At 43.7% G+C, this 27,210-nt stretch overlaps 2 protein-coding genes across 3 annotated transcripts in view; one reads left to right on the forward strand and one right to left on the reverse strand.

The window, feature by feature from the left end:
* On the reverse strand, positions 1 to 27,174 carry LARS1 (leucyl-tRNA synthetase 1). Of its 2 annotated transcripts, none has more exons than XM_018073631.1 (32): positions 27,110 to 27,174; positions 26,094 to 26,212; positions 24,257 to 24,344; positions 23,543 to 23,623; positions 22,964 to 23,104; positions 21,699 to 21,860; positions 20,931 to 21,043; positions 20,527 to 20,590; positions 19,946 to 20,013; positions 19,368 to 19,593; positions 18,208 to 18,295; positions 18,041 to 18,117; positions 17,371 to 17,424; positions 16,571 to 16,711; positions 15,796 to 15,873; positions 14,809 to 14,894; positions 14,653 to 14,718; positions 14,475 to 14,557; positions 13,707 to 13,845; positions 11,426 to 11,638; positions 10,471 to 10,528; positions 9,656 to 9,719; positions 8,843 to 9,026; positions 8,517 to 8,607; positions 7,545 to 7,685; positions 6,831 to 6,971; positions 6,636 to 6,746; positions 5,681 to 5,791; positions 3,580 to 3,684; positions 1,583 to 1,678; positions 1,078 to 1,210; positions 1 to 308 (listed from the first exon to the last, which is right to left on the reverse strand). In XM_018073631.1, the coding sequence occupies exons 1-32, from the start codon at positions 27,113 to 27,115 to the stop codon at positions 103 to 105; spliced, it is 3,534 nt and encodes a 1,177-aa protein (XP_017929120.1). In that variant the 5' UTR covers positions 27,116 to 27,174; the 3' UTR covers positions 1 to 102. The 2 variants fall into 2 exon arrangements, with proteins under 2 accessions (XP_017929120.1, XP_017929122.1); XM_018073633.1 differs by lacking the exon at positions 27,110 to 27,174 and adding an exon at positions 26,834 to 26,858.
* The window catches only part of RBM27 (RNA binding motif protein 27), a 23,392-nt gene continuing 23,295 nt past the window's right edge, over positions 27,114 to 27,210 (forward strand). Inside the window, exon 1 of the mRNA XM_018073457.2 lies at positions 27,114 to 27,184. Coding sequence (XP_017928946.2) covers positions 27,114 to 27,184 — 71 coding nt within the window. The remainder of the gene's footprint in view (positions 27,185 to 27,210) is intronic.

The following is a 27,210-nucleotide window of genomic DNA, read 5'->3' on the forward strand; positions in this document are numbered from 1 at the left end:
TTGGTTGGGGTGGGCTTTTTTTTAATAGAACAAATTCTTTGTTTATTACAGATGCTTCAAAGTCCCTCCATGAGCCTTCCTCACTGCCAGGTACGTGCCAGTTCAGTGAACCAGGTAAACAATTGTGTCCCCAATGTCCCTCGTCAGGCCGTTCTCGGTGACGCGGATGTGCCTCTGGGCCAGGTCAATGTGGAAGATGGCTTGTTCCAGGATTGGAGTTTTCCCTGCTTCCTCTTTGCCAAGGACTGGAACACGGCGGGGCCCAAGCACAGGATCATCAAACCTCATCAGCTTCACTTTAGAGAGATCTGCACAGAGAGAGGGGCTGGTCAGGCCATGGGAGCTGCACACAAGTTAGCCAGAGCAATGCTTACCCCTTGGGACTTCCACACCTGCTCCAAGGAAACACATTCTATTTGGAGTAACAGTCATGTTAAGGTTTACACCAATACAATGATGTCCCTCAGTGGTTACACAGCAAATCACCAGTAGAAATGGGGAAAACCCACACAAATACCAGCTCCCAATACCACACTCCAAGCACTGAATTTGCCTTATCTGGCTCAGGACAGCTCTGAGTAACCAAACAGTTATTTCTCATTTTCTGAGGAATGAGCTGCAGAGACTGGGAGGAAGAGGAAGGTCAGAGTTGTATTCAATACAAGTCCCTATTAAAATACACACTAATAAAAGACCTCTAAAGCAGTCCAAGAAAAATCCTTAGGAAGCCTGCGATCCTTCAACCAAGCCTTCCTGCAAGTACAGCCTTCGAGCCCTGTGCCCAACAGCACACTGACACCTTCTGGGAAGAGACAGAGGGAGTCCCTGTTTCATCTCCCTTGTTTTCAGGAAAAACTCCTCTGCTGTCACAAGTTTAAGGACAAGGTCCAGATCTCCCTTTACACCCAGCTCACAGTGCTTCAGATTGGTTTGATTCTCAGTCCCTGCATCTTTCACCAAAACACAGCTCTGTTCCCATTGCACCAGCACAACCTTCAGCAGTGCTCACTTCCACTTCTCTCCTGGAGGTGTTGGTCTCACCAGGTGGGTCAGCTGTACACCTGTGCTGGTGGTTACCTTTGATTCCTCTGTCCATCTTCATCAGGCGCCTGATCACGGTCTCTCTGTTGTCCCCTTGCCTGATGTCCATTTTTGTGGAGAAGTGGCCATTGGAGGGCTGAGGGTTCACCAGGAACACAGACACACCAGGCTGTGAGAGACAACACAGACCTTAAAGGAGAACCTGTGCTTGTGATCCCTCAGGGGAAACATGAAACTAAATCAAATAAACATCTGCTGTCTGCAAATCTTCTGGGGGATAAAATCCCTTTAGAACTTGCCCGGCAGTGCAGGATGCCAGCACTGCCCCAAATCTAAAATACAGCCCAGAGTTCAACAAGGGTTTAGGACATATTTAGGGGAATCAATGACATTTTTACTGTTAAAAGAGCTAGAAATATTCATACATGATGAACAATCCTGTCTGATGGAAGTTCTTAAGTGACATATTCACTTTTGTCTGTTTTTTTTAAGTTTTAAATTAAGTTTTTAAGACTTCCACTATCTGAATTTCTGATTTTACCTCAGTTCTGAACACAGAAAATGGTTTTCCAGGACAGCAGTCTTCTTTGATTTTATCTTCTGCTTCAGAAGCAAACTTGACTTCAATATGATCCAGCTGTAAAACAAAAAAAATGGGAGAGGAGGGAATAAGCAGGAGTTTAATGGCTTTGGAAGGAACAGCAGGAGTTACAGCCCCATCAAACAGCTGTTCGTGTAAGGAAGTGGAAAGTAAACCTGCAGTAACATAAGGCAACAACAGCACACCTAAAACCATAAAATCTTGTTTGGAAGGGACTGGAGTGTCACCTGCTCCCTGTGTGAGGTGCCCAAGACCCCACTAGTGAGTTTCCGAGGGCAGGGATCCCCAGAGACCCCCCAGCCTCTCTGGGTGGCCTGTTCCAAGGATACATTGCTGTCCCCACAATGTTCCCCCAGCCTCACAAGCTGCACCCAACTCCTGGTCACTGTCCCTTGTCTGACTGGCAGCCCACCACCCCAACAGAGGTTGGCTTGGTCACCCTTAACTCTCTAAGCAGCACCACTTGCTCTGAAATCTTCCCCTCAGGCAGTCTCCACAAGCCCACAGCCTTCAGGTCATGCTCTCCAGGCTCCCCCAGCCCCCCTCATGGTCCTCTGCTCACCACCACCTGTCCCCAAAGCCTTTGTGCACTGGGGGAGGGTGAGGGGGGCACAGCACTGACAGAGCCCAATTCAGACTCACCAGAGCTGAGGGGTGACTTCCTGACTTGCCCAGTCATGTCCTATACAGGTAACTCCCTCCAATGTAGGTCAGCACCCAGTGTGGCTCGTTGGCAGGGACAGCACAGCCACACCAAGCTCCCATTAACCCTGAAAACCTCCCAGTGAACCCCAGTTCCCTGTAGCAGAGCTGATGGCATGACTGGGAGTCATCATATGGGGTGAGTCTGCACTGGGGCAGAACCTGACAACTCCTGCTCAATTTGTCCCACATGAAAGATCCCCTGTTTAACAGCTGCACTGAGCCAGTGCTCCCTCCCTCAGGTCAGTGGGGTTTGCAGATTAACAGACAGTTTAAAGTAAAAGTTGTTGCTCACTCTTGACTTTGTTCTGACATGGGACAAGCCCAGCAAAGTCACACTTGTTTCACACTGTACAGGTTACATCAAGCTCTGCAATATATGAAAGAGGTTCTTCACCCACAGAGTGGCTGGATGCTGGAATAGGCTTCCCATGGCAGTGGTCACAGCACCAAGCCTGACAGAGTTCAATTATCATTTGGATACTCTCAGGCACATGGTGTGACTCTTGGGAATGAGTGCAGGGCCAAGAGTTGTCCTCGATGATCCTTGTGGGTCCCTTCCAACTTGGCATATTCTGTGATACATATTTTCTAATTCTTGAAACAGTTGCTTTTGGTTTGGGCTTTTGGAGTTGTTTTTTGATTGCTTTAGTGGGGTTTTGTTGGTTGTTTTTTTCTTAAACACCACCTGCCTGAGTTGTGCCCTCATTGCTGTGTTTCCTATTAAACTAAATTCTGTTCCTCATATGAAGCAGCACAACTGCTACCAGATTGGACCCTTTTCACAGAGCACAGTGTGAAAATCCCTTACCAGAGCCTGCTGCAGTCAATGTGCCAGGGTAGGAGCCAAAAGACTCTGATCATTCTTTCTAGTAATGCCTTGAACCAGCTCCTTCTCAATTCCTCAGCTGGAAACATGTAAGATACAGGCTGGCTCAGAGAAAAATGTCTCTTCAGAACTCTCACTTTACTCTCACAGATACATCCAGTTCTGCAGTAAAAACCAGCCCTGGTTTCTGTGACCATGTTTGTGTAGTACACACCTACCCCTGTGTCTCATGTCTAGATTGAACAGATTTATACACCCTCATTTGACAAACGGAAAGAGAAAGTTGCTAAAAAACTGTTACTTGAGCAATGTACACCCAGAAGTTAATGTAAACAGGCTTAGAGCCTTAGGGAAGGCTGGTCCTTCAGTTATCCCAATAAATGCTGGGTGCCAAGTCTGTACCAACCTCCAGGGAATTTGTCAAATAGACAATGTTCTCCATGAGCACTGCACGCTCGTCAAACTCCAGTTCCAGATCAAGAACACGTGAACCATTCTTCTCCAGGTTTTCCTGTCAGGGTGGGAAGAAAAGAAAAGGGTATTAAAAAAACCTCTAAATGCTGCAAGTAAAATGGTGCTTCGAAATGGCAAACTATCCACATTAGTCATGAAAAGAACAGGCTTGTAAATCCGAGAGCTCTCTGCTGGCACAACACTAGCGTTGGAGTAATAATTTTCTTGTAACAGGCTTTCTTCTGCAGGGAGTTGGTGACACTGATGGGAGGAGTAAGAGCAATTAGAACACATTTTTAATATAGAATTGAAAAGGTGTTTGACATTCACAGTTATTTATAATCCCTACTTAATGCGCAGGTTGAGAATTCACAAAATCAGTCAGCATTTCAGTGGCATTTCACAGCAGGAAACTCAGGCTTATGACCCAGTTTAAAATAAAGGACGAGCCCACAACACCTGGACGTGCTCACAGCAGCCGTACAACAAGTTCTCTGCAGGGAAATAACAACCACTTTGTATGTTAACATAAAAGTAACTTAATTAGTCCAGAAAGCCAGCAGCAACAGTCACAAGAGACACAGTATTAAAGGCAATATAAAAACCACGCGTATTTTTTTTTTTTTTACTAAAACAGAACTTCCTCTTCAGAGTTTAATCTGCCCCTGCCTGGCTCTCACACGCTGAGCCAGCTGCCTCCTTTGAAGCTCTGCTTTGTCAGCCTCAGCATGGTTGTGGTTTCCTGGTTTCCTCATCAGTTTAATGTGAAAGATTCCCTTTTTAACACGGAACTGCTTCCTTTTGTAAATCACAGAGGTTCTCCTACATTTCAGCCCTCCTCTGATGAGTGGGAAGCACAAGCAGAAGTGCTTCTTGTACTCTGGAAGTGCTGAATAATTGGTTTCAGACAAAAACACTCTGATCTGGGGAGTCTGAGGTCAGATGTTTCCATGTGTCTCTGTGAAATTGCTTACTCTCTTTGAAAGTGAAAGGATGGATTTTGGGTAGGCCTCAGCACACCAGCCCCTGTGAGCCCCAGGATCACTCACTGCTGCCAGACTAAGGACACCAAAAACCAGGGATGTTTCAGCCTTAACTCCCAGGACTGAGAGCTTGTCTGATCTTTCCCAGCTGGCTCAGTGAATCCAATACATCCCTACAGCTCTTACAAACTTAGACAGGAAGCTGCAGAGCTGCCCTGTGCTCTCTGCTCCTCTGAAGGCTTCCAAGCTCCCATGAAAAGGCAAAAATCAGAGTAACCCCAGAGAGAGGGCAAAGAGCACCTCCATTTAGAACACATGACAAAGCTTTTAAATAGAAGACATTGTTGCGTGCATTTCAAAAATCAAGCTAGAGCTTAAGGAGAAAAAGTAATTTTTTTTTTACACTCATTAAGATTTTTTCCATCACTAATCCCTCCCAACTTCTTGATCATGAGAAGTCAGAGGTTTTAAATCCCACTCTGCAGGCCCCCCTTTTCTAAAATTTTGTGAATTCATTGCTTCTTGGCCCTTGCTTCTTGCTGTATTGAATTTTTATTGTGAAAGCAAGCAGAAAAAAGTTCCTTTAAAAAAATGGAAGCCAAGATTTTCATAGGCTTCCATGACTCAGGGAAAATAATGGAATATCAGAATAATAAGTGATAAACATAAGAATTATACACAAAATCCATAATTCCATTCGAGGCTCACAACAGTCCCTTTTTATCTCCCTTTAAAGTACTGCAAAACTCTGGCCTTGATCTTAACTTCCAATTTTATGTCTCCAGAGCAACACCTGATTCTCATTTCATCATGGAGAAGTCAAATATGATACATTTAAAATGCAGAGGAATCCAGGTGTGTTTGAAGCACCTGCAAGCACCAAACCTCAACCAGACCCTGAGCTCACCTGAGTTAATTCACGTGGAGACATTTTTATTACGTAATTCTTCCAGAGATGTTAAAGATGTTTATTAACAAACACATGAAGATGCCAAATAAGCAAAGGGCAGGAGGGAGACACTTCACTGACCAAAGCTTTTCCTGTACCAGAACTGCCTCTCTGACACTCACCTTCACCATGGCAACAAAAGGCATCACCTTCTTCATATACTTCTTCAGCTCTGGCAAGGTATTCAGCTCACTGGCAATTACTTTATTATCTGGAAGTTGACCTCCACTGACCTAAACACAGATGAACAACCATTGAGGAGAACAGGTATCATTAAAAAACTTGCCCTTTAATATCATATACCCTCCCTGCTTTCCTATAAATGCCAGCAAGGTTTTTCAGCATCATTGATTCCACAGATAATTTACTCATCCTTTTGAAACATCAGCCCAAACAGCATTTAACACTTATACAGAAAAAAAGCCTAAACAATGCCCAAAGGTGAATACCCCCAGAACTCCACGTGAGGAATATTGGTTTATCTCAATGCCACAAGCTGGAATAGCCAGGATTCCCTAATCTATCAGCTACAACCCAGGTGTGTTCAAGCCCAGGACAGTTCATCAGGATCCTAAAAGCCACTCTGAGCTGTTTCCACATGTCAGAAGCACAGATCCTTCCACTTTCAGGAAGGATTATTTCTTCTTATGACTCATTTATTCCGTTTCAACCTGTTTCTTGTGTAACACTGCTGAGTGGTACACACACCCATTCAAGGATCAGAACAATGCTTCTAAGCCCACTTACAGAGTAAGGAAGCATTAGTCTGTCAGTCAACAATGTTTCCACAGAAATATACTTGGGAAAAAGAATATTTTAAAAGCTAATCACTTACAAATGAAAGTAACAGAGCATGGGTATGTTTTTACTCAGATTGTCAAAACCAATAAAATCCAATGGTCCTAGGGACATTTTCATTAAGCACCAAAACTTACCGTACAGTTGTAAAAACATAAAGAAAATTAATCTACTGAAATCATTTGGTAACAAGTTACAGCTTATAAATTTTTTTACAGATAGAAAAAGAGCCCCCAAAAAGCAGGGAAGCAGGTCAAGGGAACAGGAAGGGACGAGCACCTGGAAGTGCTTGCGCAGGACAGACAGGGTGGTGTGCTGCCAGGGAGGGTAGTTCTTCGCCACGTAGATGGTACAGTGAGAAGGCTTCTGGGCAGGCTCTTTAGTGCTTTTCTGAGGAAACAAAAAAAAATTAGGAATGAGTCCTTAGGCATTATAGAATTATTGAGCACACACACTTAAGCAGACAACCCTCACCTTTCCTTTCGCAGGTGCCATGTAGCTCTTGAGGCGGAGCCGGAGGTCGTGAGCTGCTTCCATCAGGTACTGAGAGGAGCGAATCAACACCTCATCCACGGGCCCTGCTGCTGGCCAGGAGGCTCTCATGATGGAGTCAGGCTTTGGAGACAGGAAGCAGAGACATGCACTGGGGTGAACGCACATTATCGGGTGGGTTTTCCAACCATTACAGCTTGATTGCAAAGTGGAGTTTGGACAGTTCGGACCTCAGTGAGTGCCCACCTGTAACTAGGCTGTAAAGGAGTGAGCACATAGCCAGGTTGTAAAGGAGTGAGCACATAGCCAACAAGCACTTCTTTGCAACTGTGTTCAGGACTACACAATCACAACTGCCATATGGCTACAGAACTCCATCTACAAGCAGAAGCCACTTAAAAAAACAAACAAAACTAAGTTTTATGCATAAGCATAAGAATATTGAATTGTTTGGCTTAATTTGAGATCACCTCCTTGTCAGCAGACAACCAAAGAGACTGGTATTAAAGTTGCATGTATCATCACAGCAACGGACAGGCTCCCTGTGGTCACTGTCCCAGGGACAAGGAGCCATTCTGGCTCTTTGGATTCTGACACGTTTCTTCTACTTGCACATGAATAACACCTGACATGAGCGTTACTGAAATCCAGCAAGAGCTTAGGTCTGAATCAATGACAGAACTGAAGCAGCAGTACCTTCCCCAGCAGGGACCAGATGTGTTCACAGAGGTGGGGGCAGATGGGAGCCAGCAGCAGAGTCTGCACCTCGATGAACTGGAACACCAGCTCCCTGTGCATCCCCTCGATTGCCAGCTCCCGGTACTTGTCCTTCGCTGCCTGAAACACACCAGAACAGCCATGAGCCCTCATCTGCCAGGGAAAAACACACACTTCTGGGCTCTAACGCCTTCACAGTGTGAGCAGCTTGTAATAATCCATTATTGAGTTCTAAGAACTGTATTTTCCTGACGCACCGGAGTGTGAATCTGCCAGTTGGCCCTCGGTTTTTTGCATTAATGTAGTACTTTAAAAAAGTGTTTATTGGCACAAACATAAAAGACAAAAACATCCACAGCTGTGTATCAGGTGCTGTCATCCCAAATAGCCTGCATACAGATACTAATAAGGACTAAGAAAAAGGCAATGAATATGATCTATCATTAAACATAATTCAGCCTATTCAATCCTGCTCCTGAGTATCTCAAAGCAGCCACATGAAGGAGTGTCTGTAATTCGTTAAGTGGAGCGGCACGGCTCTGCAGACACTCTGGAGACATGGTTTATGGAGGATATCAAAAAGCACTCTGCTTCCAAACAATTTTGTTGATGAATTATCTGGATTTCTTATGAAGAGTTCCTTATTACAAAAGAGTTAAAGAAAAGCAACACTTTTTAATAGTGTCCTTTTTTAAGCAGCTTTTTGCTTGTACTAGAAAATATCAGGACTATTTGCAGCATCACATTTGTCTTCTTCTGGACATTTGTAAACTGACACAAGCAGACCTCTGCAATTCCAGATTTATTCCACTGAAGTACTCATTTCTTGGCACAATTCTGATTCCAATTCAGCTGTATAATTAAGGATCAGAGACAGCAGGATCAAAAGAAATCCACAAAGTAACAAATACCAGGTGTCAAGTTTCTTACACCTCAGAAGAGCCCTCCTACCTGAAACTCAAAGAAGCCAGTTTTCAGAGCTTCCTTAAACATCATCTTCTCATAATTTTGTTCTGTCTTCATTATGCCTGCATTCATCTCACTGGGAAGAGAAGGGAAGTGACAACATCAGTATTGCATAGTCTGCCCCACATAATGGCAATGTTCTGTAAAACACTGTCACTGTCACCAGTGCAGCCCAACCCCATCACCTGTTCTGTAATGTGCTCTGTTTTATGGAATTCATTAATTTGTAGAGAAAAAAAAACAAACTACAGGATTTCTCCTTGCAAGGAAAAAAAATGGCCCAAACTGTACTGTTAACCTTTGTACCATACCTGGCAAAGACTCTGTCATTGAAGGTGTTGGCAGGGCCGCTCCTCAGGCTGTCTCTGTTTGCAATCATTTCCTTCACCCACTCCACCCATGTGTAGAGACGAAGAATACCAGCATCTGCCATGGCTTCCACGAAGTTGGCATCTTCCACAGTGTCTCCAGCATCAGCCAAGGCCAAACGCATGCCTGAAGGAAACGGGATCAGCTACCGTGGCTGGATGACAATGGATGCCCTTAGCTGGCAGATATCCATGGAGCCTGGTGCCTCCTGCACCTGACAGCTCACTTCAGTCAGAGTTAATAAATGCAAAGCTAAGTCATAAACTGCCTGGCCAGCCAGAGATGCCTCAAAGGAGGCACTTCGTCTGGGAGAGGCACACTGCCCTCCTTGGGAAGGGACCAGACAGACACTAGAACCAGGAGAGCAGCACGGTCACTGCCCAAAATACAGGAGTGTGGAAGAAGGAACATGAGCACTCATGGATGCACAGTGCACAAACATGTACACACCCCATGCTCACAAACAGCATGTGTCTTGTGTTCTGATCTCTTAAGTGAACATAGAAAGATGAAACAGGCCCTTCCTGGAGGGCTCAACCCCAGGAGCAGCTCCTGGCAGAACCAGGTGTTGTGCTAACACACATCCCAATCTTCCAAACAGAGTGCAGCCTTTCAACAAGAACAGGTGGTAAGTGGCAGATTTATTGCCATTCAATACTCCAATAAACACATTCCAATAAACTCCTTAGAGCAAAACACTCATTTTAGTCATTTTGGCATAATTGACAATCAGATGCAGGTCAGAACACACTCACCATCTGCAGAAAACTTGTCAACAGCTTGAGTGAGGGTGAGGAAGTTGCCTGTCGATTTAGACATCTGAAAGAAAGAGAAGAGTGTTTGTTTTCTCACACATCCCCTGTGTTGGTGGATAAGCAAGACAGACCCAACAAGGGTTTGGGTAAACCATTTTTTCATGAATCACAGCAAAAAGCACGTGGTAAATCTGAACGAGGTCTCACAGCAAAAGCAGACTGAACTCTGCAAGCACCCAGCACCAAAATATAACCCCAGAAATTCCCTAAATTAAACTTAATACCACTTTAAAATTGGCATTTTCAGCTCACCTACCCTTCATTGATTTTTCATTAAGGACTCTGCTAGGGTTTGGTTGGTTGGTTGTTTTTTCATTTCTCCTCATATCAGACAGTCTCCAAGGCCTAATTCCCGGGTTTGGCCACTTTTAATTCAACTCAGTCTCAGAACTTGCACACATTAGCAAGTTATTGGCACAAACTCTTTCCTCCCACTGCACCTATTTCAATGCTTTACAAAGCTGAACCTTAGTAAAATAAATAAATCATTCAGCATTCTATATTACCCTAAAACTTAATAGACGTGCACTGAACTCTTTACTAAACTGGCAAGGCTACAGAAGAACTGACTTAAGAGAAGTGCTCCATAGAATCGGAGGAAAGGAAGGTCTTTGATTAATGAAAAACTGGAGGGCACCAATGAAGAAATTTCAGTATTTCCCCCTCTTAAATTCTAAGAAGAATTTTCCAGTCTGGCTGGCAAATGCCTACTTTGACAACACAAAAGCCATGTCATACATGAAACTTCACTGTACCTTTTCAGAATTGAGGAGCAGATGTCCATTGGCTCTCACAGCTACTGGCCATTTTTCTCTGTTTGAAGACAAGATACAAAGCATTTGGCCAAGTAAACACATTTTCTCTTTTTTAAAAAAAGAACAAACATTTTATGTTCTAGTTTGGGATGAATGCCTTAAGTGGAATCTTCAAAAAGATACCTAAGGGCTGTCTTAAAAATACTAAGGAGTGTCTTTGAAGATGAAAAGAACTGCAGTATAAGGGTTAGGAATTACCATTGCTGAAAGGCAAAGCAGGGAGCAGTGCACCTGCAATTCTAGTTCATTTATCTCACCTCCCTCTATTCAGATACATTTAATTTAAAGGCAGGTGACTGGCACTGCCCAAGAGCACACAACAGCACTGGGTCCACATATCTCTACCCACAGAGGAAGTAGATATCAAATTCCCCACAATCATCTTTATAGTACATCAGAAAGCCACTTTTCCTATATACAGTTTTATACAACCCTTAAACAGAGGTTCAAGGGAAGGCAATCAGTATCTTCATCCTAAAAGCACCATGTGATGGGCAAAGATTCTCAACCTAGCAGAGTCGATGGGAATGCATATGTATATATATATGTACACTCACACGTATATATACACATATCCACAGTCTGTTTTAACCATCCTTGAGAAGGAATTAAGAAGACTTAATAAAGTCATGCAAATTCCAGTGCAGGGATACAGTTCAACACTGGAAAATCCACAGGAAGAGATATGGCAGAAAAAAACAGGGGAAATAATGGTAAAACCCCTCCCATTTCAGTAACTTCTACTACAGACAACTGTATCAAAGTTGCAATACAAAAGAACATATTTTCAACCCAATTCTGAATGTTGTACAGTCCAAAGGCAATTAGCAAATGTAGTGGAACTACAAATTCTCCAGCTTTGCCTCCTGCACACCTGCATCACATCCCAACTTACCTTTGCCCTGGCCACATGGCCACATGATTGTAGAGGTAGTATGACAGATGATTTGGAACAAGATCTTTGCCAGAAACTCTGAGATCCACAGGATACCAGAATTCAAACTCCTCCTTTAGCTTATCCAACTTTTCTTTTGGAATCTCAGTTTTAGGAAATGGAGCTGCCTTGAAGAAGATGTAATCCCAGACTTCTTTGCTCATTTGATGTGCCCTGCACAGAATCAGTCCCACATTGAGATGTCAGTAGAAGCTCCTTTCACACTCCACAGCATTTTGTACAAGGCAGCTTAAACCTGTTGATCCATTCTGACCACACACTCCATGTGATCAGCAAACACAGACAGAGAGTGCCCAGGTCCTTTACCTGAGATCAGACGAGTAAGTCCAACAACAGAAGCAAACTCAGAACTGCTCGAGCCATGCCCTGCTTAAACTGCCTTTTGAGATTTCATAATAAAGCATGAAGACTCCCACAGAGAAAAAGTGATTAATAAATAAAGCATAATCTTCAGTGTCCTGGAAACCCCATAATTTCTTTTCCATCTGTCACCCCCAAACCCCAGCACCACTGTAACTGAACACTGAGAGCCCATCACTAGCACATATCATAGAGCCATTCCTTCTGGCTTCCATGGAAGTCAAAGGGCAGGAGGCCAGGAGAGAACTGCTGTACAATTCACCTCCTACATGGAAAACATTCCCACTTTGAATGGAATGAACAGTTAACATTAACATTTACTACAAGGCACATCTTGCCAATTATTAGAGGCAGGATCCAAAATTTTGAATGAGAACACGGTTGAGATGCAACTTAGACCCACAGCTCTGCAGCCACTGGGCTGCATTAACACATATCCTTATTTATGCAGAGAAACTTTTACTTCTGGCTCCTCAGAACCTCAGTGGAATGCACCAGATACTGCCTGCAAGCATTCCAAATTAAATACTTTCAAACTGAAGTTTGCTATGTGTTAACATTTGTTAAGGGGCTTTGGCCTGTGCTGTGCAGAGAGGAAAATTCTGGGCCCCACATACCTCCAGTACACATTAAACAACCACCTCAAATGACACTCCATACTACCAGCCTAGAATAAATCTTACAGGCACTGATTTACTGGTTTGGTCCTGGTAGCTCTTGTTCTAGGCTTTAAATTCCTGTGCTGTGACTGAGCTTGTGTTTAGTGGCAAATCTGCTGTAACAGGTGAAGGTGACTAACATGATGGGCCATAAAACCCCTTTTCCTTCACCCCACGCAGCAAGTCCCAGTAAAAAGCATTTGCCAAATCTGTAAGATGTTATCTACTCACATAGGAGTGCACTCTAATTGTCCATTCTTAATTACATCAAATCTGTAATTCAAGGCTCAGGATGCTCACTTCAAAGCTTGTTTCCAGACATGACTAGCTCGTGGGTAGCCTCTCTGTAATTAGAGAGGTTTGAGCCCAAATGACAGCCTTGCCCAGTCTCTCAGACCTATTTCTCTCTGTAAGAATCAGAATCTTTACTTTGGAAATGGTTTTCAGATTAGTTATAGCATTGAGTAAGAAAAGTTTCATTTCCAGTGTGTAAGCTACTCCAGAAAGCAGTTAATAAACCACACAGAATTACAGCAGAACACTCAAGGCACAATAGGAAGTGATTTTTTCAATTCCAGACTGAGCTGTACTATCTCATCTCTCTGATCCCTATCACTGAAGTTCACAACCATTCCAACCAAGAGGTCACAGGGCAGCCTTAAAAGGTTTTTTGGTACAAATGCCTCCCTTCCTCTTACTCTGAAGGCTTCCACATACAAGTTGTGCAGAAAAGATGGCTCTAAGCTCCTAAGAGAGTTACCAACATTTAATACAGTGACAAAAACTAAGTGCTAAATCCTCCTCCCTCTGCACACTGCAGCCTACAATTTGTAATAGTGCAAAGCAGCCTCAGTAAGCAGAGAGACCTCAGCAGCCACTGAAACCAATCACTCAAACACCTGGCAAGGACCATTTCAAGGCAAGTCAAACAAGTATTGAAAAGCGTGATTTAATCTGCACACAGTTCTGCTTTCAGAGGCATTTCTCCTCCTTTTCTCTCACACTGCCCACCACACTCCTTTCTTTCCTTATTTCCCCTCTGCAGAGCTGCTGTAACTTTGCTCACAGAAGGTTAAGTTTAACAGCAATGCTTTTTAAACACAAAAGCAAAGATTCGGCCTCCTTGGCAAGTCTTTGTGCAGAGCAATTCAGGAGATAAGCACATCCAATTAAAACTGAACTTAATGGTTCAGTCTCCTTACCTGATGCCCAGAGGAGATTCTCCTTGGCCCCTCAGGTTCCCTCCCTGTAGCAGGTGAGCCACTGTGTAATAGGCCATGTAGATGGTGGAGTCGGAGAGAGACTCTATCAGCCACTGCTCATCCCAAGGCAAGCGGGTCCCTGGACAGGGGGAAGGCAGCTCTCAGGTACAGTCAGCACCATCCCGACCAACAGGCACCACTCTCAAGCACACATAAGCAGTTTATGACTTTCAGGGGAACATATACACACATATATATACATTAGTGTTCATGCTCACGGTTTTAAAAATAATGGTTTTAAAAATTAAAATACATGTTTGAAAATTTTACTCAAGAGCAAACGCTGGTTTTGAATCAGTCTCCTGACACAGCTCAGCTCACAAACATTTGCTGGGGGTTATAGTGCACTTCTAACAGCTGTCCCATGTCAGGCTACAAAAGATGAAGGCTAGTCAGAATTTAAGGCCAACACCCAAGAAATGGTATTAGTTCCCTCTCCTGAGGTCCCTTCCAAATCAATGGCCCAGATAAAAAGCTCCCAAGATGCTGCAGATTCCCTGTAGCAATGCAAAAATAAACAGCCCTGGCCACTTGCATTTCCAACAAAGCACTCCTTCTCTGGGATACTGGGCCAAGATGCAAGTTGGATAATGCTGTTCCACACTTCCCTATACCATTGGGGATGCTAGACAGCACTTAAACCTTCCAAATGAAACAAGGACTACCATCCTCATGAAGCGTTGAGTGAGAAAGGAGTGTTTTGCCTACCTAAGCCATATGTCCTGGAGCAAGCATGCTCTTGTAGCCAACCTAAAGTAGCTTCAAAATTTCTCCTAGTCTCTTCACAGAACCTGTAAGAAAGAAGCTCTTACTGCTCTCAGCCCTCTCAGACCCCACCAGCATCAGCAAACTGTCACTCCCCATCACAGCCACGTCCATAACTCACGTTTCCAGATGATTCAAGCACTCTGAGGCCTGTTTCTTCCAGTTTGCTTCACCATAATCTAAATACCTACAGTCAGGAAAGATTCATTGTGATAAAGCAATCCAGAAGTAGGATACAGTTGGAGTCACTTTATAACTACAGCTTTACTTCACTTACCACTGGTCACAAAGGGCCACAACACACTCATCAGCAGATCTTGACATAACTTGTTTCTCAGGTTCCATATAAATCATGGCTTCATTCTAACAGTTGAAAGGGCAGTGAAGGCAGAGATTTAAGTATTTAGCAAAGTCTTGAAAATCCTGACAACTTACTAAAAAGCATCTCCTCCATTCTAATCTGGTTTATGGCATTTACTGCATGGCTCTCATCCCTGCCCAGGCTCTCTGCCTCAGTATTCCCCTGGGTAAAATGAGGCAAGGTTTGACTGTGCTTCTCTGAGGTACCAGCTCACAGCATTTTGTACATAGTGTCTCCATGCATGAGGAAAAGGAGGACAGAAGCACAAAATATTCCTCACTGACTATGCCCCACTGATTGAAACAGCTCCTAGAAAACCCCAGGGGACAGAGAGAGGTGGGGAAGGTAAAGGAAAATTGAATGCTGAGCTTGCAATCTACCTGCACACCCCACATATGCTGATGCAGGGTGAAGGGTTACATTATAATCTGGACATAACAATGCTGCAACAACAAGGGAATAACAACTAAATGACAGAAGCCTCTCCCACTCCCAGCCCTCATCAGGAAAGTCTGATTAGAGTGGCATTACAGAGATGCCACAAATGCTGTTCATTTACTGCTCTCCCAGCAATTGGGCATTTGCACATCATACATCCCCTTTACTGGTTTGAGACTTAGAGTTCAGATCCTACGCTTCCAGTACCCTCCCAACTATATTAAAGAATAAATAAGACCACCAAAACATGTCCTTAGGCAAGGTGATGGGATAAGGCAGGGAATAAGAGGACTAATTAAGCTACTCATCCCATTCAGCCCAAGAACACCAGGTCCCTCTCTGAGCAGTGTTCTGTGCTCTGCAGAGACCCAAAGCACCCTGAGGGCTGCAGAACCACACTGGGGGTTTTCCAACCACTGTAAAAATGGACAATTCAGCAGCAGCTATGTACACACTGTCACATGCCTTATCCACCATCAGCTTCTGAATGCATTTCTTGACATCTTGAACTTTTTGTCCTTTGAATTCATCCACCAACATCACCTGTAAAAGATGGGTCACAGGAGACAATTTTTTAAAAATTTAACAAGAAATAGGTGCTATAACTCTTTAGATCAACGGAATGAAGTAGCAGGTACCACAATCTTTGACATGTAAAAAACAAGAATATGTGGGTTTTTTTTTTCATTAAGTGTAGCCATATTTACCCAAAAAGAGTTTGTACACACATCAGCATCCACACAGGTGATGGAGCATAAAAAGTCAGAAATAAAAACTGTTGCCAGCTGAGGAATACACAGAGATCTACTGCACAAGTAATGACAGGAGGAAAAAACAAAACAAAAAAAGCTCAAAACAAAAACACACACACACATTAAAAAAAACAAACAAACCCAAACAAACAAACAAAAAACCCCACCCACAGCAACACCTTGTTCTTTTCATATCAGTTTCCCAAACAATACTTGTAACAAAGTGGATCAGCTCCCCAGAAGGTGACCACTTGCTAGGAAATCAGGTTATAAATCTCAGTTTGCACTCATACATTCCTCCATTCTATTTCTCCAATTCTGCACCATTCTTCCAACTGCAGAACCTGGCTGCAGGAGGAGCCTAAATGAAAAGTGCTCTGGGGGAAAAGGACAGTCTTCTTTTTTCTTGCAGTCTTTTTTTTAATTCTTTATCCACTTCTTTTTTCCTAATCAAACTCAGCAAGAAACCACAAGCTTTTATTACTTACTCCCTCATAGAATCCTTTCAGGTACACTCTCTCCTTGGCCTCCGCAAGCTTCTCTCTGTCATTCTGGCTCTGGATTTTGAGCTCATCACAGACAAACGGAGCACAGAGGCTGCCATAGCCTGGGATTTCAATGATGGGCACCTGGGAATTAACAAAGGGCTGTTAAACCCCACTGCAGCACCTAACACAAACCAAGTTACACAGGGCTTATGAAGTACTGGTGCAGTTCCACTCATCAACCAAAAGTTCCTGGCAGTCCCCAGGGTGGCTCCTGAGCAGCCCAGTTTTAATCTCCTGACATGACACCAGTACCAAGCTGTCCCAGTACTGGAGCTGGTTTGTTGAACCAAGGGTACTGCAACACACTGGGATGGCTTTTTGGGATTGCATTTTCTAATGAAAACTGACTCAGCCCTGAGGCTGCACTAACAGTGAGGGACTTCAGCTCTTTGCATAGAACAGATACATTCATAATCTGGCCATTAAGGCTCAAAGGTTTGGGTTTGTTTTTTTTTAAATCAACCAACAGGTTATATTCCATTTTCCAAACCAATAATTCCCACAAAAATTTTCTCTCTGAAGTATAGCATAGAATTACAAGCCTTGGTTGCAACCCCAACAGATCAAATACTATAACTACAGGGAAAAAAGAAAAATTTACTCTAAGCTTTTCAGCTCTTTCAGCTGAAGAGGACTTCAAACAGAAATTCTGGAAGAGGCAGGCACATCTCCTGGTTCATTCCTCATCAGTGAGCACAAGGTCCTGTGTGCTGCACATGGACACATCTGGGTGCACTTACCGGCTCGAAAGGCAGGACCATTTCATCTCTGATGCCATACTTCAACCTCAAAGCCTTGAAAATTGGAAGGGGAAAAAAAAGCAACACAGATAGAAGAAAAATATTCTATTTATTATGTAGCAAACAAAGCCACTTCCTTGCCTTCTCACCATTTCTCACACTTGAGTTCAATCCCCATCTCATTTCCAGGTGATTCTTTGTCATAACTGTCTACATTTTTAAGAGTGGAAAAACTAATATTGCTCTACCTTGAAAACAAATGGACAAAAATTTAACATTCAGGGATACCTGTTCAGACACTGATGTACTCTTGCAGTTTTAATAGCAACAGCTACTTTGAGTCGCATTTGAAATTCAGACAGAATCTTAATCTCATCTCTGGAAGTAATTCCCACAACAGGAATTCATTTGTGTCTCACTGGTACACTTCCCTACCTTAACATGCAGCACAAGTTACATAATTCTTAGCTAAAACTCAGACACGAAGTCTGAGAAAAAAATCTGAACCATCCCAGCTGGTTTAAACTTCATTTATTTTTAACTACTTTGATTTCAAGTTAGAGATGGAAAAATTCTAGTTAAAGTGAGTTTCATTTTACCCACTGGATATCCACTTTTGACCCTCTTCACTATGGAAAGGAAACAGAAACAATTCAGTTAACTGACTGACCTGCTTTTTTTTCAAGTCTCTCAGGGCTGCAAAGTCATCTGGAGAGTCAGAGGGAACACTCGTCACCACTCCGGTTCCTTGGCAAAGAAAAGATAAACAGATGAAAAGATTAGCCCACACATTCTGAATGCCCAGTGTCCATCCAACAGGCTCTGCTGAAGAGTTACCTTTATCCTCCTTGATGGTGAGCATGGGCAGGGCATAGATAACCTTGTAGGTGGTGAATGGTGCCGAAAGTGCAGCGCCAAGAATCTCCTGAGCAGGACAAAGGAACAGCGTTACAGTAAATCAGAGGGTTTCAGCCCAGCTGAGTAAGCTCTCCTAGCTGGTATTCTTCACATTTTCTGGCATTCCTTACACATTACAAACAAATAAATATATTTTACGTGTACAGTTAGGCAAGGAGGAAGTACATAAGAAAACCTGTGGTACCATTTCAGACAGTACATACACTATTTACTCGCAGAAAAGTCAAATACCAACAAAGAAACCTAAACTACTGGCTTGTAGAGTTTGGAAAACACAGGAAGCAGGAGGAAAGTTTGTTTCCAAATATCTGAAGCACATCAGCATCAAGGCAGGAATGACTTAGGAAGCCAGTGTCAAAAGCTACATTAAACCAAGAAATAAAAGCACATTGTCAAGGTATTTCATGCACTGACAGGAGGCAGTCTAGATGTGGCAGCTGTCTTCTATCTCACTAATTTGCTTGAATTCACATCATGTCTGCTAACAAAGGAAGAAAAAGTGAAGTATTTTCTGCTTCATTTTTCCAAGCAGGATCAAGAAAGACAGTGACAAGTTGTAGTGAATGGAGATTGAGGGATGCAAACAGCTGAAGGTCCTTTGGATCAGGATGAACAAATGCCACTGACTAAATTGCTCAAAGCAAACAAGTTAAGGACAGTGAATCTCAAAACCACTGACATCCAACTGCTCAGCTAAGAAAGCTTAATTCACAAAGATGTACTGGAACTGTCAGCACCAACAAAAGCCTTTTCCACGTAACCCTTTCCAGCTATTACTTTTCCCCCTCCCTTTCCATTCACTCTTCCCAGCAAGTAGAAAAATGTTAACTTAAAACCATCCCTTCACCAAGTCATACAAAAGGAGGCAATAGGAATGCATTTGTCCTCAGGTAAGTACACCAGGTTACCCTCCCAGCAGCAGCTCTGGCTCAGGTGCCTGCTGCTTGTTTTTTTAGCCACTAAACACTACAAAATTTCTGTAATAGCTCCTTGTATTTTCTTTGTAATTAGACCTCCACCATCACCTTTAAGCCTCAGAGGACCAGCTAAGCCTGCCCAGCACACTGCAGGATGCTCACCTCTCCCATCAGCTCCTTGACCACAGGCACGACCCCGTTGTCCTTGGTGAAGCCCTGGTAGGACATGTTCCGGGCAGCGCGCTGGGTGCAGATGAAAATGTCCCCGTTCCTGGTCTCAAAGCCGATGTACTTCATGTCTGGGCGAAGCCAGCAGTTGGTCTGGCCAAACATGGTCTCTGGCCTGAGTGTGGCAGCCACCAGGAAGATGTTTTTTCCTCTCAGGCCACTGGAGGGGGGGAAGTATTTGGTAAGTTACCAAAACAAAAACATTCCAGATCACACAGAACAGGCTATTAAGCCAATATCAACTTGCAGGTAACGTTTCCTGAAGGAGGAAGTGGGTCATTAATTCTTTGTGAGTTTTCCATTTTCTTTTATTTATTTTTTTTTTAGTCTCTAATTTGAGTTCTACATAGAGACAGAGAACAGAGTAGCTTAAAGCACAGACCAGGTCATTGGCGAGAGGGAAATAACCGGGTGAAATCAAATTCTGCATTAGGCAAAACAGACTCTTCAATTCAGTGGTCAGTTCTGGCCAGGAGACAGAGCCTATCTGCCATTAAGAAGTAAAGACCTACCTCAATTTCGCAGGGTAAGGATCCAACACCTTCATTTTTATCAGCGTGTACTCTTGAGGCCCAACACCCTACAATTCCCACAAACAGTGCAATAATCAATAAGTGACATTGACTCAAGCAGGAAAGAAAATAAACCCTATTCTGTAGGAACCTAATCCAAACACTATGTAAGGTACTCATGCTTTCCTCAAAGTAAATCCTATTTCCATCCATATGAATGGCTCCTCACTAAAATGCAGACTGCGCAGAGATTATACTGTATACCTACACCCAAAAACTTGTCAGACACTGTCTCAGCAACATCTAAATTAACAACAGCTTGTTTGTTTTAACATGACAGAGTGATGCTGCTGGCACAGATTGCCAAAGAATCACAAAAACAAGCTACAATGGAAAATACTATCCATAGTTTCAGACAAATCTGCTGAGGAGAGGAGTTCTCTCAATTTTCACACGCGCTGACAACTGAGACCCAGTGATTCTGCACGTACAGACTCGTTTTTGCTCCAAGATACAATTTATTTTCCATTCAGTGTTTAAGCTCATAAGCAATGCATGAAAGTGTCAAGTAGAAATATTACCTCTCCTGTTTGCCTGTCATGATCCATGCAAGGCTGTCCATCCTTAGGAGAATAAATTGTGTATCTAGAAAAAGGTATATTTTCATTTAGCAGTGAGTACAATAAAGTGCAGAGCAAGAGGAAAAAAATAAAGCTCTTTGGGAAAGAGTTCAGTTTTTGCAAGAGCATTTAGTATTGGCCCTTTTTTGCTTTGAGTTGGTCCCCATGGAAAAATTAAACCAGAAACACAATTTCACACACTCTGCTGGCGCAACAACTACACCATGTCAGGCAGGGCACCGGCAATGAAAGGATTCTGGTTTCATAGGAGTGAAAAACACGCTCTAGAGACGTGTCACGGGGCTCTGTCTTTGGTAAGCTGAGCTTATCCACACTCCCAATAAACCCAGACCTGAGGAGTTTACCTTTTGCCAAACTTAATCTTATTTCTTTCCTTTAATGTCAGGAATTGCCATCGCACAAAGGAATCATAATAGGGATTGACATTTGTAGTAATGAAGGAACGCCTCCAGTCCACCTGGAAATGGGCAAGAGGCTCCAGTAAGTAAACACAATCAAGAGATTAAAGCAAACTTATTATTTTAAAAATAAAAAGAATTTTCTCTCCAAAAAGACAATGCCAGTACATATCCCACAAAGGCTGTATGCTTAAACACACGTTTGTGCCTGGTCTCTCAGAGATGTCTGAGGCTTGAGGCCCCTCCACTGACTGGGAATTTTAGAGGTTTTGTAGTAGTTTTAACCAATCACTTAAATTGAATTTCAGCACTGCCTTGTTTCATCATCTCTACCTGCCTTCATTTTTAAAAATCTGCTGTCAGTAGGACAGGTACCTTTATTTAACATCACATAATTATTCTTCCTAAAACTACTGTCAGTGCTGATCACAGATCAGTTATCTCACATGGGAACCAGAAGTCATAATTCCTTTAGCTGACAATTTTCCAGTTAAGACCACTGCACGGGGTACAAGCTCTAAACATGAAAGCATTTAATTATCATCCCAGACTATGAAAAGGTTGAATGAGTAATTCCATAAATACCAGAAACATTTCTAGAATAATGTTGGTATTATGCAGAAAATCTCCAAGGAGAAGCAGCACATTCACAAACACACTAATAGTACAGGTATGGCTGCCTGTGTAATTGAGATTTGGATTTCCAAGAGTCACCTTCAATCCCATGCTCTTCAGATCCTGGACAGCGAGGGGAGGAAAATAATCCAGCCAGTGCTCAGCTTCAGAAAAACTGACCACTTCTTCATCAGAGAGGCCCAAAGACTTCATGATTCCCCACTGGTATTTGGAAGAGCCAGTCTTGGCAGCAGCCTTGCTCTAAAAGAACAACTGGAATCAGGAAGAAGTGCACAGTCTTGTACTCATGAGAGCATTTTGCTCTGTTAATGTTACAGTTTCCAATTCCAGATATACAAGTTAATACAAATATTCTCACATCCTCTCTCTAGCAGTGAAGATAAATGATTAGAGTTTTCATTCTACAGTCTTTCCTACCTTGCACTCACTGCACACTCCCTAACCCCCCTCTTCCCACTTATTCCATGCCAATGTCCAACGCACTTGCAGCAGCTGTGCCACGACAACCTGGCAAGGAATGGTCCATTCCTGCTCAAACCCATGGGTGTTTGCACCACAGAAAGGTGGTGAGCTCTCCACTACACCCTTGTACCAAAAACCTTTGCTGCTGTCGCTTTGTTCATGGTACTTTTCCCAGCTGTTGTCCTTTTAGTATCTCCTGTCTCTCCCCCACAGCAACTCCCTGCCCACGGGAGCAGGAAAGGTCACTCCTTCTGTCACGCAGAGAAATCCAACACTGACAGCAAGACAACCTCTTCAGCACACCTCAAAAACGTACACAAGAACATCTCTAAGCTTTTCCTACACTTGTTTCTTTGCCTTGTTTTTTGATACTCCCAAAATCCTAAATCTCATTTAAATACCTGGTGAGCCAAAATGGTTTAGATGATTTTACTAGAGCGTATCTAGCCAGAATTGGCTAGATACCAATCTACAAGAGAATAATCAGAACAATAGGTATACACATCCCCTACCTCTGAAAAAGTAGGGTTATTTCCTATGACCTGCTTGTGAATGTTTTGTGAAGGGTTTAAAAAAAAAAAAAGGAGAAAAAAATGAGAGTATTACTCTTGATTATCTGCTTTTTTCTTTCCCAAGAAACTATGAAGCAGTGCACCAGCTCACCAGTAAGGGCTCATGCATTACCATGGTATCTCTGGAACCATGCAGCTGATGCATTTTTTTCTAGTCTACTTTAAAATTACCCAGCTACCTTGGAAAAAACAATGAAGATCTTTACATCACGAGTTTCTGTGAGCCCAAAGGAGGAAAATACTGCAATGCACACTCTGAAGCTTTGACAGCACAGCTCTCAGTCCAGGAAGGCTTGGTTTAAACTTTACCTTTTTGCCTTTTGCTTTGTCTTTGATGATAATTTCTTCTTCTTTTTTACCAGAATTTTCTTCCTCTTCTTCCTCCTCATCAGGAAATTCTGGTGGGCAGCCATACAATTCCATTTCTCTTTTCAGCTTATCTGCACAAGCCTGGACAGAGTTATTGGGAGTGTGTCAGCACTTCTCTGGGCACTGGCTGAAATCACAGCCCAGGAGTGTGTTTTACTGATAACACTCTGCATTTCACTACAATGCTTCAAACTTTTTCTTGTATTAACTTCTAGGAGATCCTGCTACTCCCAGAATGCCTGCCAGGGCAGGAACAGGATTATTGTGAGGATTTTCTCACAAAGAAAAACATACACCAGGTAAAATTTAGTTTTAGAGCATTTTATCTTCTAGGAAGTGATGATATACAATTCAAGCACAACACATCTTTACAGCAAATTCAGGTTCCAAATCACACTGTCCTGAGGAATTTCTAAATAAACTAAGGTGATGTTGGGGATGGACAGTAAGCAAGGCTCCAAGCAGCCTTAGGGATAAAATCCACCCAGAAAAGACCCTCAGCAACTGTAAAGCTCTCACCTTGATGGGCATCCCTGTGCAGTGCAGCCCAAAGGGAAACAGGCAGCTCTTCCCCTTCAGCCTCTGGTATCCAACTGCAAACTAGAGACAGAAAAAAAGGAACAGCTGAAACAGGAATGGTACAGGGCTGAGGAAGCACCTTCTCAAACCCAGCTGTGATTCCTTCTCTAACACACAGCTATGGACAGACAGGTGAGTGCAGGCACCCAGCTGGGGAGGGAATTCATGACAGGAAGGTGAAACTGGAGCTTGGTACTGCCCGGGCTGCACAGGCATGAGCTTGTCCAGCTTCCAGGCTGACCAGAGAAGAATGGGAGCAAAGAGATGGATGTCATGGAATCCCACCCACTAGTGCCCCAAAACCTGCTCCCACACAGGTCACAGAGCACAGCAGGCACAAACAAAAGAGACAGTCAGATCTCTTGTGAAGTTTGAGCTGTTTAGCAGCACTTCCTAAAAAAAAAATCTCATTTGAAAGAATGAACAGAGGAAACACCTGCAGCCCCATCTCCTCGAATTCAAAGAGCCATGAATGGCATTTCCCTTCAGCCAGCAATATTCCCACTGAAAATACAGGGGGAAAAAAAGTGTAATAAGTCATTACTAAAGCTATAAAGGAATTAACAAAGCATTCTGTTAGCTTAAAACTGAACTACAAAATCAGTCTTTGTTCTGGGGCAGTATTTAAAGGTATCAGCAAAGGGGAATATTTACCTCACATTTAGATAAGGAGAACGTGTGTCCCAGGTGCAGGCGGCCGTTCATGTAGGGGTAAGGAAAGGTAACAAAGTACTTTCCTTTGCTGAGAAGTCAAAGAATTGAAACAATCAGCTTTTAAAGTGACCATCAGACGATGCACATGTAAAACAGGTAACTGGCATGTTCAGTTATCAGCCCACAGTGACATTAAAATATTATTTTCCTGCCAGTAACACAAGTCTTTGATTTTACAGAGCTGCTACACTAACAGGCTTTATCCTCTTGAAAAAAAATCCTAAACACAACAAAACCCCTCAGAAGACTGACATCACAAAGAAATGTTGAAATGGATATAACATGTTCCCACAGGTAATAAATTGTAATCCTGCTTCTGTAAATTAATTACTACAGAGGCTTAAAGTCATTTATTTAATCTCCCACTGACTGAGTTCAGATTTTAAGGGCACACTGTAAATAATCACTCCTTTCACAGGGATGTATTGTTGCAGGGTATTTCAAAGATATAAACATCGTCTTAGTTGCTTTGAAAAGTCAGGTTCCAACAACATAATACATCTTTAGGACACTGAATTTCTACCTCTGCCTTTGCACTCTACTTCACACCTTGTCTCTTCCTTTCACACGCTCCCACTGATCTATAAACATGCAGGAATAAAGGCCAAGTCATTTGTTTGCTTGCAAAAATTACAGTTTAAGAACCTGCCACCTGTTACACCAGTTCAGTTATTATCTTGGTTTAGTCTGAGTTTCCCACACAGCAAATAGTAACCTCGTACTGCCAAGGTCACTGCTTTTCCAGGCAGAGACCTTCCCAGAGGGCTAATTCCATTCCCCCAGGCAGCCCCTCCACAGTGAGAAGAGCATGGATCACACTGATCCCAAAGGAGCCGTGCTCCCAAGCACACCACACATTCCCAGGGAGTAAACAAGTTTCTCAGGGACGCTCTGGGGCAGAAATAAAACCAAGGCTTAAATGGTCTTTCCCAATCCTGCAGAACACTCTCTGCACCTGTGAAAGGCTCCTCCTCCCTGCAGCTCCGGTCCATCCCCTCCTCAGGGCAGAGCCAGGAGACACCTGCCCACTCCTTTGGAGCCAATTTCAGACAGCTGAGAACAATTGTGGAACCAACCAGGTGGGAGCACGTGTAACCCAAGAGAGAAGCACTTTCTACATCAACACAGCAGCTCAGCAGTGTCTTACCACAGGAGCAGAAAGCCATTATCAAAGCAAAACAGTAACCAAACCCAGCACAGGTGTGGTTAATGGTAGAATGATCTAGAAAGGACCAGAATTAGCCACGTGATAGGGCACCTCTGCATAGTTCATGTAAGAAAAGAAATCACAGCCCCTCATCTGAGGAACAGTAATGGTCACACATGTGGTTCCTCCACTTCTACACAAAGTACAAGAGGTTGGCCAACAGCAGGACCCATGATTTTGTGTAATACTGTTCTCTCAGCCAAGCAGAGCAGGACATACCCTCCATCAGAGTGAAACCTCCCAATCGTGAGGGCTCGGGTATCACACTGAGGAACCTCCTCCAAGTGTACAAGTCACCAAAGAGAACCTGGATTTAAAACCACAGAGGGTACAGACACTGCCAAGGAATGAAAGAGCTTCTCTTGTCCCTTCTGGAACTTGGCCACACACGTACTCATCTGCTTTACATCATCAGCTACAGCAATGCCAACAATGTGTGAGTGAGTCCCTACAGCAGAGCCAAGAACACTGCTCACTGCAAAGGGGCCACTTTTCCCTCCCCAGACTTTAAATGGAAAAACATTTCAAGAAGTGAAAGAGAAAACCTGCAGAAAAAGCACACAATGGTACCTCCTTTGGTCCTTCCTGTCCGCAGCATTGATCTCAAACACTCGCTCATGATCCCACTTCTGCTGGATCTCCCTCTCAATCTTCTTCAGGAAATCCACCTTCGCTGTCCCTTTACGCTCCTGCTCAACGGAGAGGGGGAAGAAAAGTCTGGCTGTAGAAGTTCACAACCACAGAGCTGCGAGTTCTCACAGAACACTCCTGAACTCCCCTGGGTTCGGGTGAGCGCTGCTCTGGCTCCAGGGCACTGCAGCACCACCCCAGAGCAGAGCAGCAGCGGTGGCTCTGTGCAGACCTGCACCCTGAGCTGCACCCTCCCAAAACAGGGCCCGGGATCTGTACGGAAAGGGTTAACAACCCTTCTCCGAGGCAAAAGAGGGACAGCAGCCAAGTAACACACGAATACACCGATCACCTTGCCAATAATGAACAAACTCAGAGGGATCTCAACCAGGGAGACAGGACAGGATCATACAATTAAAAACACCCCATGGAATTCCGTTTCATTCCAGAGCCTCCATAAACTCTATTTGATGCTTCTTTCTTTTGTTACACCTAAAGTGGGAACAGCACTCCCCATGCCAGGAGGAGGGTTTGGTAACAGCTCTAATTGTACTTCACCGACATGGCTCTTCAGATAAAGCATCCCAAGTGATTTTAATTAAATGCCTGTTAAACAGCCCTTCTCCTTATTCTTTTATAACGCAACATATGGTAAATGCTAAAAAAGCTTGTTCTTTTACCATAAAACATATGGGAACTGTTACGGAACACACGCACCGCAGATTCCGCACTCAGAAAGCTTGAGGATTGGGCTCTTTTCCCTCAAAACCAAGACACTACTAAGACCTGTACATGAAGGGACCGCGACAGCCGGGCAAAGGGCCCAGAGGGGCCTGTGCGAGGCCTCTGCCCGACGGCCGCAGCCCCGAAGAGCGACCCCGCGGCGATGTGCGGGGCCCCAGCAGAGCCCAGAGCCCCCGAGGCTCCCCCAGGCCGGACACCCCTCACTCACTCACCGCCATGTTGCCGCGCCTGACGAGACCGCGCGGGCCGTACCAACGGCGGCACGGCCAAGGGGTGGGGCCAGGACCGTACCACGGCACCGGGCGGGGGGAAC

Source organism: Manacus vitellinus, unplaced genomic scaffold (assembly GCF_001715985.3).
Source record: "Manacus vitellinus isolate BGI_N305 unplaced genomic scaffold, ASM171598v3 scaffold_25_pilon, whole genome shotgun sequence".
NCBI classification, from domain to species: domain Eukaryota; kingdom Metazoa; phylum Chordata; class Aves; order Passeriformes; family Pipridae; genus Manacus; species Manacus vitellinus.